The sequence below is a fragment of the Neoarius graeffei genome, chromosome 16 (assembly GCF_027579695.1).
Source record: "Neoarius graeffei isolate fNeoGra1 chromosome 16, fNeoGra1.pri, whole genome shotgun sequence".
NCBI lineage: Eukaryota > Metazoa > Chordata > Actinopteri > Siluriformes > Ariidae > Neoarius > Neoarius graeffei.
In genome coordinates, this window is record NC_083584.1 from 69,840,934 (window position 1) to 69,862,036 (window position 21,103).

A 21,103-nucleotide genomic window follows, 5' to 3' on the forward strand; every position below is an offset into this window, starting at 1 on the left:
TCACTCATAGAAAACATTTGGCGCATCATAAAACGGTAGATACGACAAAAAAGACCCAAGACAGTTGAGCAACTAGAATCCTACATTAGACAAGAATGGGTTAACATTCCTATCCCTAAACTTGAGCAACTTGTCTCCTCAGTCCCCAGACATTTACAGACTGTTGTAAAGAGAAAAGGGGATGTCTCACAGTGGGAAACATGGCCTTGTCCCAACTTTGAGATGTGTTGTCATGAAATTTTAAGTCACCTAATTTTTCTCTTTAAATGATACATTTTCTCAGTTTAAACATTTGATATGTCATCTATGTTCTATTCTGAATAAAATATGGAATTTTGAAACTTCCACATCATTGCATTCAGTTTTTATTTACAATTTGTACTTTGTCCCAACTTTCTTGGAATCGGGGTTGTACACAAAAATATATCTTTTGCAGGGCTGCCAACTTTTCGAAATTCCTTGGGGATTTTTTTTTTGGGGTGTGTGTGTGTGTGTGTGGGGGGGGGGGGGGGTCGACGGCAAAATTTTTCCGCACACCATGCAGTAAGTGGGAATTTTGTATTCAGTTTGATATTCAGTTGTCCCCCTGCATTCTGGTGTTTTGTTTGTGGGTCGTCCAGCTTCCAGCTGGAGATGGACACGGGGGGGGGGGGGGGGTTGAGATTTTGGATTTAGTAGATGTTCCTGCATTCTGGTGGATTTTTGGAGTGGCCTGCTGTGCCATACCTACATTCTTACACACCCTGACTTGCCAGGCCTTCAGCTTGTGGCCAACAAAAGCACCAAGTTTTGGCTTAAAAGCCCCCACACTAGAAAACTACAGATGACTGCCAATGTTCCTGTAGCCCTATAGACCTGTGTTTCAGATTTAAAGGCAAGTTCATGTTTGAAAATATTTCATCAGCTAAGCCTAAACACCTGAATTGAAAGTAAATGTTAAGTTTTTAATAACTGTTGAAAAAAATAAGATTGTCCCTCACTGACTATTCATTATGCATTTAAGGGCTTTCCCCACCACTGGGTTCAGCAGAAGATTGGCATGGGGAAAAATGTCAACAGCAAAAGAACAAATAAAATGCTTAAACAGTAAGCAAAATGTGCATGTGCTACAAGAAACATTAAAATGATTAAGTTTGAACAGTATTGAAACACAAAAAGCTGAACCTTGGCCATAGGTGGGAATGTGCACACAAAGTTGGGCTTAAAAATTTTGGTCATACTTAAATAAGCTATATTAATATATTTCTTATTAATTTATTTCTTATCTATGTTTCTTATTAGTAATAGAGCATTCATCAGGGCCTGTTATCTGACAAATATTCTCTACCTGTCTTGCCCTCTTTGAAACCCTGTCTCCTCAGTATATTGTTCTCTGTCTTTTTTTTGTTTTAAATTATTCACAAGTTCAAGTTCTTTGATATTACAGGTGACCATGCTTTATTTACTTTAACTGAGCAATTACATACATCATAAATAATTAAAAATAAATACCCTGTAAATAAACAATAGGTATGGTGGCTAATGGCTCTTCTTGCATTTGTAATATTATCTCTTACTTGCTTTATTTTACAACATTTCCAGTATGGCTTCAAATAAAGTCATAAAGTATGATAACATACAGTAAACAAACTAAAAATGCGCCTTAATAAACGTGTGCTAAGGAGGTGCTCTCCCGTGCTGCTTGTTGGGGAAGACAGAGGCTGTGGCACGGCAGTAGGCCTATAATGATTTAGCATGCCTAGTACACAGCTCTCAATATGGCATTAAATATTCTCAACACTTATAGGCTAAAACGATTAAGAAACTTTATATAAAGTTCATAATTACGCCAGTAACACCACACATTGGCGTGCATATGTACAAACCTGTCTGAGACACCCGTCTTCAACTCGGATACCTTCTTCTCTCTCCTCTTCCTCTAAACTGACGGTAGGCAATTATCCAACTTCCGGCGAGTGCAGCATTATTAGATGCGCCACCTACCATAGGGGAGTGTGTACAGAAGGGAACACCTCTCTGCCTGTTTAGCCGTGCGTAAGGCGTAATTGATCAATCGCAAGTGGTTGGCGCGACGCGATGGGTAGCCTAGATTAGATAGATAAACTAGATTTTTTTCTAGCGTGAGAAATTGGAGGTATGGCGTGTGAGCGTGTGAAGACAATCAAATGTGTGTATCTCACACTCATTGCGTGAGAGTTGGCAGCCCAGCCTTTTGAGACCTCTAGTGTAACCAAGGACCATAATGGGAGATACATAATTATAAAATGGAAGCTATTTGGTGCCCAGGTTGTGCTGGCCAATGTCTATGCTCCAAACTTGGACGACATTGCTTTTTTTGACCGCTTTTTCTCACTCCTACCTGATCTTAACACATACTCTCTGATTCTTGGTGGTGACTAACTGCTGGCTAGATCCAGTGTTGGATCCATCCTCTTCCAATCCAGCTGCGGTACACAAATCAACTAGTCACATACACTCCTTCCTTTCTTTCTGAATATGGTGTGTCTGATATTTGGCGTTTTTTACATCCCTCTACAAAGGAATACTCTTACTTTTCTAATGTTCACCACACTTACACTAGAATTGATTAGCTTATTGTCTATAAAAAGTAAATATCACACACACTTGCTTCTGTGAGTTCCAAAGCATTGTGATATCAGATCATGCCCCCCTAGTTTTAGGCCTTTCTGTCCCTGGCAGTGGCGAGGGAAAGAGGCATTGGCAATTGAATACCGCACTGCTGTCTGATTTAGCATTTGTAACATGGGTGTCAGGCCAAATATCTTTCTTTCTTGAGACAAACAGGACATCTGAGGTCTCCTGTCTTACTGTGTGGGACACTCTCAAAGCCTATTTAAGGGGTCAAATTATATCCTTTGTTGCAAACAAAAATGGAAGTATTTATAAGAGGCTTGACCTCTCAACTGAAATTCTAAAACTAGATAAACAATATGCCCAAACCCCTACACCCACACTGTACAAAAAGCGACTTGAACTTAGAACAGAGTTTGATCTCCACTCCACATATCATGTAGAAAACTTATTACGAAAGACTAAGAGTGAAGTACATGAGCATGGTGAAAAATCAGGCAAGATATTGGCCAGCCAATTAAGGGGTATCAAGGCTAAACAAATGATTACAAGGATATGTAACAAAGAGGAGGCGACAACTGATCCTACTAAAATTAATGACATGTTTAAAGAATTCTACTCAAACCTATACACCTCTGATTTTCAGTCTGATACCAAAACAATGGATGATTTTCTAGGTCAAGTAGACTTCCCAAAAATATCAGAAGACGTAAAAAGCAGATTGGATGAACCCAATAGATATTGAAATTATTGAGGCCATATCATCTATGCAAAGTGGGAAATCCCCAGGCCCCGACGGCTTTCCAGCAGAGTTTTATAGGGCTTTCTCAGCAAAACTTGTTCCTCTTCTGTCCTCGGTCTTGGAAGACTCCTTCAAAACTGGTGGTCTCCCACCAACATTCAATCAAGCCTGCATAACTCTGATAGCTAAAAAGGGGAAAGATCCAGAAGATTGTGCCTCTTACAGGCCGATTTCACTACTAAATGCAGATGTTAAAATCTTAGCCAAGGTGCTAGCAAGACTTTTAGAAGACACCCTTCCGTCTGTAATAGACACTGATCAAACAAGTTTTGTGAAGAGCCGCCATTCTTTTTTCAATGTACATCGTTTACTCAATATTCTGTATTCAACTGACAATAGTGTCCCTGAATGTGTGGTCAGCTTGGATGCTGAGAAGGCATTTGACAGGGTAGAGTGGAGATATTTATTTACAGTTTTGGAGAAATTTGGATTTGAGTCAAACTTTATCTCCTGGATAAAGTTGCTATACACTTCTCCAACAGCCTCTGTGGTAAACTCTGTGTTCAACGCCGTTTCAACTACAGCAGGGAACCTGCCAGGGGTGCCCTTTGAGCCCTTTACTTTTCGATCTGGCAATCAAACCACTAGCTATTGCCCTTCGGGGATGCAGTCGCCTGTCGGGGATTTGGAGGGGAGATGTAGAACACGGAGTTTCCTTATATGCAGACGACCTCCTTTACATTTCCCACCCAGAAACTTCACTTCCTGCTGCAATTTCACTGCTTGGCCAGTTTGGTGAGTTCTCTGGCTATAAACTAAACCTACAAAAGAGTGAATTTTTTCCACTTAATGAAAGCGCATCAAAACTAGATTATTCAAACATACCACTTAAACTTGAAAAAGATTGTTTGACATATCTTGGAGTCTCCATAACAAATATAAACACATTTTTCAAGAAAACTTTGTCAGGTGCCTTTATCAGGTCAAGCAAGACATAACAAAATGGTCTCCCTCATCTCTGTCCCTGATGGGATGCATTAACTCGGTGAAGATGAAGATACTCCCTAGGTTTCTGTATCTTTTCCAATGTATCCCTGTTTTTATCCCAAAATCTTTTTTTTTTTAAACTCTTTAGACTCACTGATTTCTTCTTATATATGGAGAAATAAACAGCCCTGACTTTGCAAGGCATATCTGCAGAGGCCTAAGTGCAGTGGAGGTATGGCGCTTCCCAATTTTTGTTTTTATTATTGGGCTAGTAACAGAGCTCTGATGCTCTGGAAGCATTTTCATCTTCATCCTAACCCCCCAGCCTGGATTTCCATTGAAGCCAACACTACCAAAACACACATCTCTTCCTTTACTTCCAGGATCAGGTAGCAATAGAATTGTACACCATTCCTTGAGTGTGTGGGCCCAATTTAGGAGAAGCTTTGGGCTACAACTGCCTTCACTGTTAAGTCCTACTGCCCTTAACTACCTCTTCACCCAATCCTTACAGGATTCAACTTTCTCAGAATGGCACAGAAAAGGTATAACATCATTTAGGGATCTGTTTAGTGGAGATTGTTTTGTCTCATTTGAAGGATTATCAGAAGCATATAATTTGCCACCTACCCACTTTTTCAGGTATTTGCAGGTCAGACGTTATATTAAAAATGTAATCTCTTCTTTCCCCTATATGCCTGCTGAAAATCCCATTGATGGTTTTCTCTCCCTTCAACCACTCACTAAAGGGTCAATATCAGTTATCTACAATCTTATATCAGGGCTAAAGCAAACCTTACTAAATAAGATTAAGTTGGCCTGGGAGCAAGACCTAAATATATTACTTCCTGAAGATACATGGGAAAGAATTTTAAGCCAAGTGCACTCTTCTTTGTGTGCGCGCGCCACTCTCTTCTTCAATTTAAGGTTGTACATAGAGCCCATATATCCAAAACAAAGTTGTCCAAAATGTACCCAGAACTCAGCCCCAACTGTGATAAATATGGTAACTCTGAAGCAACATTGATTCATATGTTCTGGTTTTGCCCTAGTCTTGAAAAATTTTGGAGGGACGTTTTTGAAACATTGTCTGATATTACAACATACATTTCAACCTGATCCACTTGTAGCACTATTTGGTGTAATTGAAGAAGAGGGGCTTCCTAAAGCTAAGCGTAAAGCATTAGCCTTTGCGTCCCTGCTAGCCAGGCGTGCAATACTTCTCAATTGGAAGGGCAATGCCCTACCCACACACTCCCAACGGCTCAAAGATCTTATTGCTTGTCTATCACTGGAAAAAATTAGACATTCACTACATGGCTCAGAGAAAAAAATTCTACAAGATCTGGGGATCATTTTTAGATTACTTTCACAACCCTGAAATCCTGATTGAACCGTAGCTTTTTGCCTCTGCCCCCTTGAGTGGTAATTAATCCTTGCCACTTCTTCTTCTTCTTCCTTTTATGGCAATAACCAGCCATTTTTCAACATTTCTTTAATGTCTTGTCCTCAAAGTCCCTTTATATTATTATTATTATTATTTAATTTTTATTCTATTACAGGGATCCCAGCAGTAATTGAAAAAAATAGAGGAATGTAAGAAACTATCAGCAGGGGTCAAGGGCGCTGCAAGCCCCCTGAAGCTGTTGAGATTTTAACATTTAAAGATGCTATAGAACACATTTTTTACATAGATTTAACATAGAAAAGCAACAGAATTTAACAATAATGTGTATCTATTTGATACCGTATTTTGTAATCAATGACATAAGTGGCAAAAAAAATATTGTTATTTATAAAAATTAGATGAAAATGTAGCTTTGAAGAATATACTTCTAACCCGGACACTGTTCCGCTATCTCTTTTATGGACGATATCTTTTTTCCGGGGCGGCACGGTGGTGTAGTGGTTAGCGCTGTCGCCTCACAGCAAGAAGGTCCTGGGTTCGAGCCCCGGGGCCGGCGAAGGCCTTTCTGTGTGGAGTTTGCATGTTCTCCCCGTGTCCGCGTGGGTTTCCTCCGGGTGCTCCGGTTTCCCCCACAGTCCAAAGACATGCAGGTTAGGTTAACTGGTGACTCTAAATTGACCGTAGGTGTGAATGTGAGTGTGAATGGTTGTCTGTGTCTATGTGTCAGCCCTGTGATGACCTGGCGACTTGTCCAGGGTGTACCCCGCCTTTCGCCCGTAGTCAGCTGGGATAGGCTCCAGCTTGCCTGCGACCCTGTAGAAGGATAAAGCGGCTAGAGATAATGAGATGAGATCTTTTTTCCACGACATATTCAGGGCTGTGAAATTGTAAATAAGAAATCCGAGGAAAAGCGGGGGGTCTGGGGGGCACAGCCCCCCAGCATAAGCCGGACACCAAGCCATTTTAGGTGTTATATGGTGTATTCTGAGCATTTCCTGCAAGTAAAAAATTGATCTCAACAAGTAAATATTTGACTAGTCTTGGTCTTCATTTTGCCATATAAAATACCTATCAACAGTTTTCTCTTTTAAAATGAAAGATCCATGTAAAATACCTTGAAATACCTAATAAGTGTCTATGTATTTTATCTCTTAATCAAAATAAAAGTTAAAAAAAATGTGTAAATAATTTAAAGAAATGTTAATAAAAGAAAACTTTGATGGGCCTTTCAAAATGACTTTGTGAAAAATCATGCTCAATATTTAAGTGAGAGATACCTGTTGTCTTTCAAATTACACTTAATTCTTGTATTATATCCTGGCTTTTTCCAAGAATGTGTCACAATGTCTCTTGTCTACAGAGCAAAAGTTTAAAAAAAAACTAATGTTTCTATTATTTACATCTTTTCTTTTACTTCTGGCTCCTTCTACTCCTCTTTGCATCACTCCCAGCTATTTCTTTCAATTCATCTTTCAGTAAGGCTATTATGGCCCTTTTCCACTACCCTTTTTCAGCTCACTTCAGCCCGACACGGCTCGCGTTTCGACTACCAAAGAACAGCACGACTCAGCTCGCTTCAGCCCTGCTTAGCCCCTAAAACTCGCACCGTTTTGAAGTGGGGCTGAAGCGAGCCAAAGCGAGCCGAGTGAGGCTGGGGGCGTGAGCAGACACTCCCCTATGCACTGATTGGTGAGGAGGCGTGTCCTCACATGCCCACACACGCCCCGCGAGCACGCTGGGATCTGTAAACACCGTAAACCCGGAAGAAGAATAATTACGAATTACGAGAATTTCTGAAGCCTTATGCGCCTCGCCTCATCTATACGCTCTTGCCAGTATCTGTTGGCGTTGTCGGTGACAACAAGCCACAGCACCAAGACCAGCAACACTAACGACTCCATGTTTATTGTTTACTATCCGGGTCGTGAGACTACCGCTTAAAAGCTCACTGATGTCACTGTTTGCACTGCTTAACGACATCACGTGACGTCCACCCACTTTCGCTAACTCCACCCAATGTGTCCACCCACTTCCAGCCAGCACGGTTCAGCGCGGTTGTAGTCGAAATGCAACTTCAATAGCCCCGCTCAGCTCGACTCAGCCCAACTCAGCACGGCACGGCTCAGCCCGACTCAGCCGCGTTTGTAGTGGAAAAGCAGCATTAGTTATTAGTTCTATAGTATTTGCATTCCTCTATTAAAGCTATTTACAAAATATTCATAGTCTGTCAAACAGCATCTAATGAAAGTCTTTTAATTTTCTTTTCTTTAACACCATCTCTTTCAGTTTTGCAAACTTGTTCTTTTTCATCTTTTCCTTCAGTCTGTCTGTGTGTTCTTTTCTAGCCCTCTTTGCATCTCTCTCAAACACCTCCTTAGCTTTCCTTTTTGATGGCATCTTAACCATGTCTGATCTTGCAGCCCAAAATATGTTCAAAACCCACCAAAATGCACTTGAAACCGCCCAATCTGGCAACACTGCTCCTGAGTCGCAGTCAAGATGTGTTCCATGCTCAGCTGGCATAAAACTCCGCGAGTCTGGCTGAGCCGCCGGTCTCGTGCAAGGCGATTAAAACCTATGATTAAAACCGACTAGACCCCCCCCCATGATTTTTAATGCAAAAATAGACGTTTTGTGAAGATATTTTTCGCGACAGAATCCGCGGAAATTTCACAGCCCTGCATATTGAATTAAGTTCAACGCATTAGAAACAAAAGCACGAACGGAGTTAAAACACATTTTCTAGCAAATGGGCGCAGCCATATTGTTTTCTCGTTCTATCGCGTACAGTCTCGCAGTATTTACATCAATTTAACTTCCGAGTGTTCCCGAATGTCAACGAGAACAAACGAAGCTGACAAAAACCTTGCTAAACGAGCAAACCAAATCAGAACGTATTCTGCTGGTCATTTTACTTAAACATATTTTTAACGGATATACAAGAGATTAAAAAAATAAAAAACACCACCACTTTGGCTAGAAAAATAGCGGAATTCCGCTAAATAGCAGACGTCTGGGATCCCTGTCTATTACTTTATTTCTTTTTACTATTTTATTCTTTATTTTATTTCTATTTATTTACTCTAAGCTGAGAAGCGGAGAATGATGGGTGGAGGGAGGGGTGTAGTGGTATTGGGGGATGAGAAGGGAAATGGTGGGAAGGGGTGGGATCATGGGCTTAACTGTAATAATACTGTATTGCTTATTTCAATGTCTTGCCTATGATTGTGTTCTTTTTTTTTTTCAAAAACAATAAAAAGAATTTTGAAAAAAGAAAAAAATGTACTGTTAACGCTTAAAACTATTCCTGTGCCATTCTTGAGGTCTCAAGGCATTTATAAACGAAAGTGAGGCCATGGTTCTGCGTATATGCTTTAAATCAGGGGTGTCCAAACTGATCCATAAAGGGCCGTGTGGCTGCAGGTTTTCATTCCAGCCATGCAGCAGCACACCTGACTTGGCTCATTCAATCAACTGAACTGTCTTCACACAGTCAAATACTTGCAGCCACACCCACCCTTGATTAAAGGGTGGGTGTGTCAGTTGATTGAATAAGCCAAATCACGTGTGCTGCTGCATGGCTGGAATGAAAACCTGCAGCCACACGGCCCTTTATGGATCAGTTTGGACACCCCTGCTTTAAATTTTCCGTCACAAAGTTAAACTTTAGATAACAGAATCCATTCCATTAAATCCTAATAACTAGCATCCTCAAGCCATCTCCTGTGCGCGCGCGTGTGTGTGTGGGGGGGTTACCGGCAGCCTGTGGTGCTACGATGTGTGTGAAGCCAGCGGAGAAGCTGATGAGAACTACAGGGTAAGTGATCCACGCCAAGTACTGCAGGACCATGTTACTGTCCAAACCTCCATACATCCACTTCTGAGCTGGAGAGAGGACACACAGTCAATAGTCAGTCATCAACAAAATTCTGGACACACATTGTGGCACAAAATTTTCCAAATCTATACGCAATCAGCATCTTCTTAACATATTTCTCTTATAATAGCAAGATTTAACAACAACAATTATTTAAAAAAAAACTGGACATTTTTCTTGTAATAACGAACTGTTCCCTTGTAAAAAAATTTCTCATAATGAAACCCCTTTTATTTTGTAGATCCTTATAATAACAATGAGATGTTATTATACATATTAATGTATATTTTTTCATCTTAATGAAATGCTATCTTGTAGTAAAGAGGTGCATTTTGAAACAATGCTTTCTAATATTAGCAACATTTTTGTCGCCCTCTCTCTCTCTCACACACAGACACACACCTTGTAGGCAGATGGCGATGCAGAAGTCCATGACAAAGCTGACGAGGGCCATGACGAGTCCGAGCAGGATGAGGAAGATCCAATCCTCTCCCACACGCGAGATCAGGAACTTCTGACAGTGAACTGTACAGACTACACACACACACACACACACACACACACACACACACACATACATTACCCGCAATGCATTGCTGGATGAGCAGCAGAATTTCCTCTTTCAAACAGATATACATTACCAATCTGAATAAAAGCTTTATAGTCATGATGGGTGTGGCCTAATATTCAAATGAGCATCACTGATTGACAGCCCTCTGTCTGCAATTTCTCAGACCTCAATTGCACTTAGGTTAGATTTAGCTTTGGCGATCATTTGCTACGTTAGTTTCATTTCCTAGGTTAGCTTTTGTTTCTAAGGTTAGGTTTAACCTTCACTCACTAGGTTATCTTTCACTTGCCATGTCTGCGAGGCCAGGTTTTTTTTTTTTTTGTATGCTAGCTTTCATTTGCAAGTTTAACTTCCTTTTGGTTGGTTCGTTTATGTTTTATGTGGCATTTTAGCTTTTGCTTAGTTTTAGCATTCACCCTGGTTGGCTTAACTACAATTGTTCAGACTTAAATAGCTAAAAATTAACCCCACCCGCTTCACATCAAAGAGGAAGAAACAGAGATCCTGTGAGCAAAACTTCAGTGCTACAGGCTGTTTCATTTAGCACCATGCTAACCAAACAAGCTCACAGAGGTTTCATCACTTTACAAACAACCCACAATGCACTGGTACTGACTGACAAACACAGGTTCTATTCACTTTTCTGAACTTCACAGTGACTCAGGATTTTTTTCCCCCCTCTTTTATGCTAAATATCAGTTTTGATGTTTGGCACAGCATCTGACGCTAATGCACTCTCACATCACTGCCAAGAAGCCCGAGCAAGCGATGGCATTTATACAGAAAATTTTACTGGATTATTTACGTGACTCGCATTAAACTCCACTAGCTTACTCAAAGTAACCTCAACTGTAGAACGTTTGATGTTTTTACAGTTAACAAATTTCATTTTCATCTAAACTGCTGTAATGGCAAATAAATGAATATGCAAGTTAGTTCCATAAATAAGGTCACTCATGTTAAAATAATAAAGCTGTAATAAATAAGCTCACAGCATCATTCTCTCCAGGTGCCACTTTACAATTTGACTACCCTTATATAGGTTTTATAAATATGGTTATTAAAATAGGTTGTAAACACTTCTAAAATAATAAACAATGAATTATAAACAAGTTTTTCATATATTGATCACTATTTGGTAAGCTCCAGTTACTGCTGCACGTTTTATCTATCGATTCTATTAAATCCCAGATCTTCCTAGTTGCTTGGCTTACTTTATGTTGCCCCTTTATCAGTTAGCATGTTAAACCGTCAGCTTCATCAGACGTTTGTTAATATGCTATAACCATTTAACCATCAAAAGAATTATGGTTGGTTGTCGCAGGATCCTTTTCTTATTAGGTGAATTTGATCTATTGACGAGTTACTACCTTTTATAACTGGCAAAATGGAGCCTTATTATAAAGTGTAAAACATCAGTTGATGTGCTCCCAATATTCACATTTAAGCTGTAAATAATGTCTGATGTTAGCTTGCCATTGAGCTAGTTAGGATGCACTGCCACATCGAGGTCTGACACGGCTCCTTGAAAGATGGCACAGCCAATGAATACAAATAGGGTTTCACTAAGAAAAGACCAATCACAGACATCACTGGAGGGTTTAGTTTACATCAGTTTAGTTTAATCCCGCCTTGAAAGATGACCAAGCCAATGAATGTGTGTAGCCCCGCCCCATTTGCCAGGCACCTGTTGGGTGTACTTGTAAAAAGTATGTGTGCAGGAACTGACTACTCAGTTTAGGAAGGAAGGCCCGCCTAAAGCCAGTTGATTGACCACTTGGGCCTTCAAAAAGCAATTCACTTGTTAAGTCCGATGTCAGTAAACATTCCCAGGGCCAAACTCCCCTTCAGGATTGCCAATGTAGAGACTTCATCACTAGGTTTGGCGATTTTTTTTTTTTTAAACACCTTTAATCACTTAAAAAGTAGTAACAAAATGTACCAACTTTTTCAGCACACGTTCGTGACCGTCTTGAACAAGATACAGCTCTCCAGCTCACATCACAGCTGCTGTTACAAGAGTTTAGAAAGCAGGTTCGCGCGACTCGCAGTGTAATCCTGGACTTGCACTTGCAACCAATCACTAACAACCATGGTCCCGCCCACAATCACTGATCACCACTGTTTATCTCACCCTCTCGCCTTCTTGTTCTTCATTTTAAACTTTCATTTTGGAGATATTACATTTTTCTAAGTACTAAAAGTGGGTAAACATTTTCCTTTGTGGCAACTGCATATTTTTTTTAAAAAACTCTGCTCTATTCAAACAATGAGGAACATGACACTCATTGCCAATGAATGCGAGTATCTTTTACTGCGGCATGTTGAGAAGACAAGCCCTCAGTTGTTACATCACAGCCTAACAGGCAGGTAGGAAAAAAGCAATAAAGAAGAGCATTTACTTGCCTATTCTTTTATTTTTATTTCTATTCTTTTCTTACTCAACATTTATTTTCTTATTTTCCATACATATTCTTTTTATGGCACTCCTAGGACTCTATTAAATAGGACATTTATTTAGAAAAGGGTCTCTTTCATATGACTATTCTAGCAAGGCACTACTGTTTCACTGAAGAGCGTGTGCACAGCGGCTGTTGTCCAAATGACAACAAAAAGGTGTGCATTTTTGAGGATGTAATACGTCAAGTACGTTTTGTGCCAGGCTAACAACTTCAAACTGAATGTTTACCGTGCTATATGGTTAGCTCGCTAGTCACAACTTTCCATGCAAAAAGTTATTAGCTGGTTTTACAGAGGTGTAAAGAATTCCTTCTATAATATAGAGATTTTAAAAGTTAATAAGTTCCATGAAACAGAATTTCTCAATCCTCAGAAGTGTTTGATATTACAAAGGTGACAAAAAAAATCTTATTTCTAAATTCTTGTGTGATTACTGTGTATTTGGTAGATGGTTGGTCACCCCCCTTTTACCAGTTATAAAATGTTAGTAACTCAAATAAAATGGTCCTAAAAGTAGAGGTCAAGAAACATCAAGATGGATGGGGAGAGAATGAGCTCAATGAACAACAGATAGCAAAGATGGTTTAGGCAAATCTTTGCTATAGGATAGAATGGGTCCAAGAGTGAGTAGTACATCGTAAAGGAAGGTTACCATCTGTGCCACAAATGGAATGCTGTCTTAAAGAAGATAACAACTGACCTGAAGCATCATGATATACCACCTTAATATCCAGTGGGTATAACCAAGCCTCAACGCCAGACATTGCCCAAATGCCCAATCTGCCTGACCAAGATGTTCGAGCAGAAATATTTTGGCGAGTTAGGCCCATTCAGGCACACCTATGGTTGGCTTCTTTAAGCACAAAAATGATTTGAGCAAGTATGTTACAAAAAAAAGAAAAAAAAAAAAAAAAGACATTAACCAGCATCCTCGCCTCTCCTGTGATCACCATTTCGTTTTTTTTTCTTCCAGATTTGTAACAGCGATTCTAATCGGCTGGCTTCAGGTGCGCACACATTTGTGCTTTTCATCACTACAAGTGGTCTGAAGCAAAGTGGCGATGTCCGGTGTCTGTTGCTGTTGTCTGAAGAAAACTACAGCTAAAAAAGCTCTACTACCGGATTACTCAGAAAATCTTAGTCAGAAAGAAGCAAAGGACAGATATATGCAGAAATTAGTTTATTAGCAGTTATGATCCATACAAAATTCCTCAAAACGATTGGAGTGACGGTGCAGATTTGTGGCCGAGCGTTAGCTACATGTTGGAATATACCTTCATTTTCCTGAAGAGTCCCAACACGGAAGAACAGTTAAAAAAAAAAAAACCCACAACAAAACCCTACAAAAATAAGAAAACCTACTCTGTGTAAAGACTTTCCCCAACATCAGCTTTTGGAAACAGAATGTTGCAAAAGCCAAAGCATTTACTCTTAAAAGGACTCTGACCTGAACTGTGGGCTAGATCTTATTCCCACTCCATGTCTCAGCAACCTCAAGGACATGTAGTTACAGAGCTATCATTTATGCAGTGATACTTACTGTTAAAACTATGTGAAGAGTCATTTGTAAAATAAAATATATTGCTCTAGACTTTCAAACGATGTTGCAAGATTTTAATTTTATCTAATAGTGGATGGTACAATAATTACAAACGGTAACAGAATCAGCACATTCCAGTTGTAGCTATAGTCATATAGTAACTATAATCATTCTTGTAATAATAAAAACTAGTGCCAAGTACATTCAAATAGTAAATACAGTAGTGGTTTACTATGTCTCAAATAGTAAGCCACACCCTCTACAGTAAAAAAAAAAAAACCTACACCCTACACACCATTTGCATAGTCAATTATCCCATAGATAAATATATCTTACCCCATTTATCATTTGACATTGACATGCATGTGAAGATGAAGAGGACAGGTTGTTTAATTTCCTCCTAAACGCAATGGCAAACTGAATAAGACAGTACTGCAGTACAGACTCCTGTTTTATAATATTTTTAGCTTCATAATTCATCTTTGCAACATTGCTAATCATTGCTATAGGCAAAACAGTGTTTGTCCTATACTCTATAAAAAGATGCATTACATACTCGTACCGTACGCAAGTCTTACGTATACAGTATGATATTGATTTATGTTTCATGTTTCAGGGCTTGTCTTGTTCTGTTGCAGAAATCTTTTTTTCCCCCTTTTTTAAAAATTATAAATAAATAAATAAATAAAAGTACTTTTGTTTAACTCACTCAATTATACTCCTAGGAAAAAAAAACATCAGTATTGCCTTGAACCATTTACTTGAAAACTTGCCAAAAATACCACAAAAATTTTAGGGCAAAAAGAAATTCAAGGGGGCCTCAAATTTTTTGCCATTTGCCCTGCAGGGCAAAAGGTGTCAAAAGTTAATGTTGAGGCATGATAACCTGATAGTATGTCACTCATCAACACCTGTGATAAGGAGCACGGCTGCTGATCACATGCTGAAAAAAGTCAACAATCCTGCCAAAAGCTTAAAGTATGAGTCTGGTAATTTGATAATATTTTGATGTGGTATAATTTAATATGCCAAATGTAACTCTATTAAGATATGTTGACGGTGGTTAAATGCTATAGCTACCTATATAACAATATTTATCAAATGTTCACAACCTAATTAATAAACTAATTATAAACCATTCATAAACCCTTTATAAAAGTAGTCTTATTGTAAAGTGATACCTTCTCTCCATATTAGCAGAGATTAGCAAATTTGAGTCAACTGTTAAGATTTTAATCATAACTACGCCAACAAAACAGGTTACAACTTTAAAGCAAATTCATTTTCAATAATCATGGCTTCTTTTTTTTAAATTATAAATTATTGGCTGATCACAAGCCATGTCCTCCATTAGCTTAGTTACTTTTGCTATCTGGGTCAAGGTTCTGGGGGGGTGGGTTTTTTTTTTTTTTTGAAGCTGATATTTGTATACACACACACAAAAAAAAAACAAAAACAAAAAAAAAACCCTGTTGTCTCAGTGCCCATTACGATCCCAAATGTCTGGAAACGAAGCCAAAACGTGAACACAGCGCCATGAGACACGTGTTCCACGTGACTAGTGTTCTTGCACCCTCCGTCTGCACGCCTACCAACAAGCTGTGTTCTCACAGGCCCTTCTGTCTCTTGTCACCTGGTGTGTGTGTACGCATACCAACAAAACTGGCCAGGTCTAAAATCCACAGGCACAGAAATGCAAGTGTTCAAGATTTATTACTTTTTTCTGAAAACACAACAGACTCCACCCCTTTTTATAACTTGTTACACACACACACACACACACACACAATTTCAGATGAACTGTTACAAATTTACTAATATTTTGTTCTTCAATAATTAATTTATTTCATGGCTGATCCTGACCACTGACCCTAACGTTCTAACAAGCTGGGACACATGAAAAAATAATTTCACTGTACTGTAAACATGACTGAAAAAGAAAGCCTTTATAATTATAAAAATGCAATAGCATTGTATAATAGAGAGTAACACACGCATACAAAGTATTAATGCACCGAGTGCAGTCATGTTTGTAATCACAGCAAGTTCTCTGGTTGTTTTTCTCCTCTGTGTTCTTTCCATCATCTCCCTCCATAAGATGCTGTCCGTAACCACAGCAACCCCAATGAGCCCAAATTGGTGAATCACAGTACACTGACAGGATGGAGGGATGAGGAGGGAGAAAGAGAGAAAGTTCTGCTTCTCATCACTCCATCAACATGAGCCTAAATCTCCCCTCTCACACACACATTTAAACTCTTAACATAAAAGTTTCTCAACATAAAAGTTGTTGCTCATGCAAACGTGATGGTGTGTGCGCCGCATCAATATTTGACCTTCTAAATCAGATTTTACCCTTCTATAACATAACATTGACTCCTACCAGACTTCAACTCTCAATCTTTTTCCTTCTTCCTTTCTTTATTAATGCATATTGCAGTTCCAAGAATCATACTGTTCTTACATCAAACTGGACAAATTTAAAAATACTCAACTGCTATAAATTACAGGGTTACTCAAAAAACAAAAATAAGTTCACTAGATAGTAGCCTGAAGTCACATGCGATAGACTCAACTATTTTGTTTGTTGTAACATCATCCTGCAACACCAAAATCTATGGTCAAAAACTGGGCAAGAAATGAAAATGCCTACATGGTCTTGGAAAAACAACAATTCACTACACAATGTTCTCAGGGCTATTTCAGTCATGCTGCCTCCAAACAGAGATGACGAATTTGTGAACTTCCACAAACACCCCGGAGCTGCCGATCAGGAAGTATGGACAGTTAAAGAACTATTTACTAAATAAAGCAACAAAATGACTCATCTCATCTCATTATCTCTAGCCGCTTTATCCTTCTACAGGGTCGCAGGCAAGCTGGAGCCTATCCCAGCTGACTACGGGTGAAAGGCGGGGTACACCCTGGACAAGTCGCCAGGTCATCACAGGGCTGACACATAGACACAGACAACCATTCACACTCACATTCACACCTACGCTCAATTTAGAGTCACCAGTTAACCTAACCTGCATGTCTTTGGACTGTGGGGGAAACCGGAGCACCCGGAGGAAACCCACGCGGACACGGGGAGAACATGCAAACTCCGCACAGAAAGGCCCTCGCCGGCCCCGGGGCTCGAACCCAGGACCTTCTTGCTGTGAGGCGACAGCGCTAACCACTACACCACCGTGCCGCCACAAAAAGACTCCTTAAAAATAAAATGGAGTCTGCATTTAAACTTGCTGAACTATCTGAAACGCCTCATAAGACAGTTCTTCATGTAGAATCTTCTGATAAACACAGTGATGGACAAAGGCACCTGAATGCAGCATATGAGAGGAGCTAATATTAATCAGCTTAAAATTAAAAACATTACAGTATGGTTGTCTCGTCTCGTCTTCTTCCGCTTTATCCGGGACCGGGTCGCGGAGGCAGCAGTCTAAGCAGGGAAGCCCAAACTTCCCTTTCCCCAGACACCTCGGCCAGCTCCTCGGGAAGAACACCGAGGCGTTCCCAGGCCAGCCGAGAGACATAGTATGGTTGTAGAAACGTTATATAAAAACCCTCACACAACACTGGCACTGTGTTATGTGTTAGCATAAACACTGTGTGTGTGTGTGTGTGTGTGTGTGTGTGTGTGTGTGTGTGTAGGGAGACGGTCACTGGCCACCTTATTAGGAACACCCATCCACCTGATGTTTTATGCAGTTATCTAAAAATCAGCCAACCCCTTGACAGCAACACAATGAATAAAATCATGCAGACACAAATCAAGAGCTTTAGTTAATGTTCACTTCAAACATCAGAATGGGAAAAATTGTGCTCTCAAAGTGAGACTTTCACTGTGGCATTGGTGTTGGTTTAAGCCAGATGGACTGGTTTGAGTATCTCAGAAACTACTTATCTCCTGGGGTGTTCACACACACCAGTCTAGAGTTTACACAGAATGGTGTGTGTGTGGGGGGGGGGGGGGCACGACACACCACACATTGGAGTGGGTGACAGTTCTGTGGGTGGAAACGTCTTGTTGATAAGAGGTCGAAGGAAAATGGCCAGATTGGTTCAAGCTGCCAGGAAGGATACAGTGACTCAATCACTCTTCATAATCGTGTTGGGCAGAAACACATCTCAGCATGCAACAGCAGAAGACCACACTGGGGTCCACTCCTGCAGCTAAGAACAGGGATCTTAGAATCAAGTTCCTATTAAAGTGGACTCTGTGCGTGTGTGGTCAGTTTGTTCATACATAACAGCAAGCACATTCACACTGCAGTATTCTCCCTGTCCATATATTCTGCTCTCACACACCTTGTAGCTGTGAAACGTCCTGTTAATGAAGAAATTAATAACAGAACACACTATGTTCTAGGGCAGCATGTTAAATTTCCTCCTCTCTCTCACACACACTTCTGACACCAATTTTCTTGCCCTAATAACACTCACTCATCTCTGGTTTGTGCACACACCCCAAAACAACAGGTATATTACTGCATTTGTTTACCAAAGTCCTACCTCTTCCATTTTATGTAGAAAATTTACAGCAGTCTTATTAGTTTTGTTTTTAATAAAGCTTCCCCCACCTTTACTTCCTCCCTCATTCTTATTTTTTGAATTCTTCTTTTCTATGATGCTTGCTTAAAAAGAATACAAACCCTTCATACCTTCTTTACTTTCATTTCTATCCTTTATAACTTTCCTTATTGCTCATCATTTAATCTCAATTTCTTTCATCCATTCATCCTTTTCTTTACATCCAATATTCATCATTACAGGGTTTCTTTCATTCTTTCTATTTTTCCTAGTACCATTCCTTTACATCAGAGATAGACCATGATGCAACTCCTATCCTTCTTCCTTAAGTTGAGGCCAGAAGTAGTTTGCATACATGGAGTATTTGGTACTGTTGCCTTTTAATTACTTAAGCTCGAGTTAAACTTTTGTTGCAGTGTTCTCACAATAAATCCAGCAGTGTTCCTACTTGTTCCTCCTGACAGAACTGCTGTAAAGTCAAAGGATTGTGGGGCTCCTTGCTCAGAGACACTTTCAGTTCTGCGATTTGAATACTTTCACTTTGTTACCTTTAAGCCATTTTGTTACAACTTTGAAGGTTTGATTCGGAGCAATGCAACTTTCTGCCTGATGTCTTGGTGTTGCTTCAGTATTTGTAGATGCTCCTCCTTCCTCATGGCACCTTCTACAGACGCATCTCAAAAAATTTGGATATTGTGAAAAAGTTCAATATTTTCCATCACTTATTTAAGAAAATGAAAATTTAATATAGGTCTAGAGACTCATTACATGTGAACTAAAATGTTAAGCATTTTTCTATTTTAAATTTTGATAATTATGGCCTACAGCAAAAAAAAAAAAATTAATTTCTCAAAAGTATTAGAATATTTAATTTCAAGTTTGAGTAAATTACTAGTTAAACAGTATAAATACCGTGCATCTCTTGGTCTAGTTCAGAACACGCAACCACAATCATGGGGAAGACTGCAGACTTGACAGTTGTCCAGAAGACAAATCATTGACACCCTTCACAAGGAGGGTAAGCCACAGAAGGTCACTGCTGAATAGGGTGGCTGGAAAAGGTGCACAAGCAACAGGGACAACCGCAGCCCTGAGAAGACGGTCAAGAAAAGTCGATTCAAAAACTTGGGAGAGCTTCACAAGGAGTGGACTGAAGCTGGTGTCAGTGCCTCAAAAGCCACAAGGCACAGACGTCTTCAGGAAAGGGGCTACAACTGTTGCATTCCTAAGATGCAGTCATTCCTGAACCAGATGTTATCGGAAGTGTCTTACCTGGACTAAGAAGAGAAAGAACTGGACTGTTGCTCAGGTGATCCAAAGTCCTCTTTTCAGATGAAAGTAAATTTTACATTTCATTTGGAAATCAAGGTCCTAGAGTCTGGAAGAACAGTGGAGAGGCACAGAATCCAAGGCATTTTAAGTCCAGTGTGACGTTTCCACAGATTTGGGGTGCCAGGTCATCTGCGGGTGTTGGTCCACTGTGGTTTATCAAGTCCAAAGTCAATGCAGGGTCTACCAGGAGATGTTCAAGCACTTCATGCTTCCATCTGCTGATAAACTTTATGCAGATTCTGATTTCCTTTTCCAGCAGGACTTGGCACCTGCCCATAGTGCCAAAACTACTACCAAACAGTTTGCTGGCCATGATATTACTGTGCTTGACTGGCCAGCTAACTTGCCTGACTTGAATCCCATAGAGAATATATGGGGTACTGTTAAGAGAAAGATGAAACACCAACCTAAAAATACAGACAAGCTGAAGGCTGCCATCAAAGCAACCTGGGCTTCAATGACACCTCAGCAGTGCCACAGGCTGATTGCCTCATGCTGTGCTGCACTGATGCAGGAATTCGTGGTAAAGGAGCCCCAACCAAGTGTATAAACAAACATTTTTCAGAATTTGGACATTTTTGTATTGTAACTCATTTTATGATTGATCTTAAAAAAATATTCCAATAAATTTTAGATACTGGATTTCTGATTTTCATGAGCTATAAGCCATAATCTTAAAGCTCCACCTCTGATCCCTCAATTACCCCTCTCCATCTATTTGACCATCACTTAATTTCATTTTCCCTCCCCCAACCGTTCCAGTCAATTGTAACATCTACTCCCTCCTCTCTTGCCTCCTTGGTCACTGCTTCCCTCCCCCCTTTGAATCCTTCTCCAATCTTCCCACTGAATCTTCTGCATATTCTCTGCTCTCCTCTCTCATCATTTAAACACATCATCTCCTCTTGTTTCCAGGCCAGCAAGATCTTCTCCTAGTCCCTAGATCTTGGGTGGCCAACCCGCGGCTCGCGAGCCGCATGCGGCTCTTTGCCCGGTGTCATGCGGCTCTTACGTTCATATCAAAGTTTGTGTTTGTGTGTTTTGTTTTTTTTTTATGTGCG

The 21,103-nt window shown here is 40.0% G+C and overlaps 1 protein-coding gene across 2 annotated transcripts in view; it reads right to left on the reverse strand.

Annotated features, from left to right (window-relative positions):
* The window catches only part of clcn2c (chloride channel 2c), a 213,933-nt gene that overhangs the window by 118,726 nt on the left and 74,104 nt on the right, over positions 1-21,103 (reverse strand). For both annotated transcript variants that reach the window (XM_060943402.1, XM_060943403.1), the window contains 2 exons: positions 10,009-10,140; positions 9,486-9,614 (listed from right to left, as the gene is read on the reverse strand). In XM_060943402.1, coding sequence (XP_060799385.1) covers positions 9,486-9,614; positions 10,009-10,140 — 261 coding nt within the window. The remainder of the gene's footprint in view (positions 1-9,485; positions 9,615-10,008; positions 10,141-21,103) is intronic.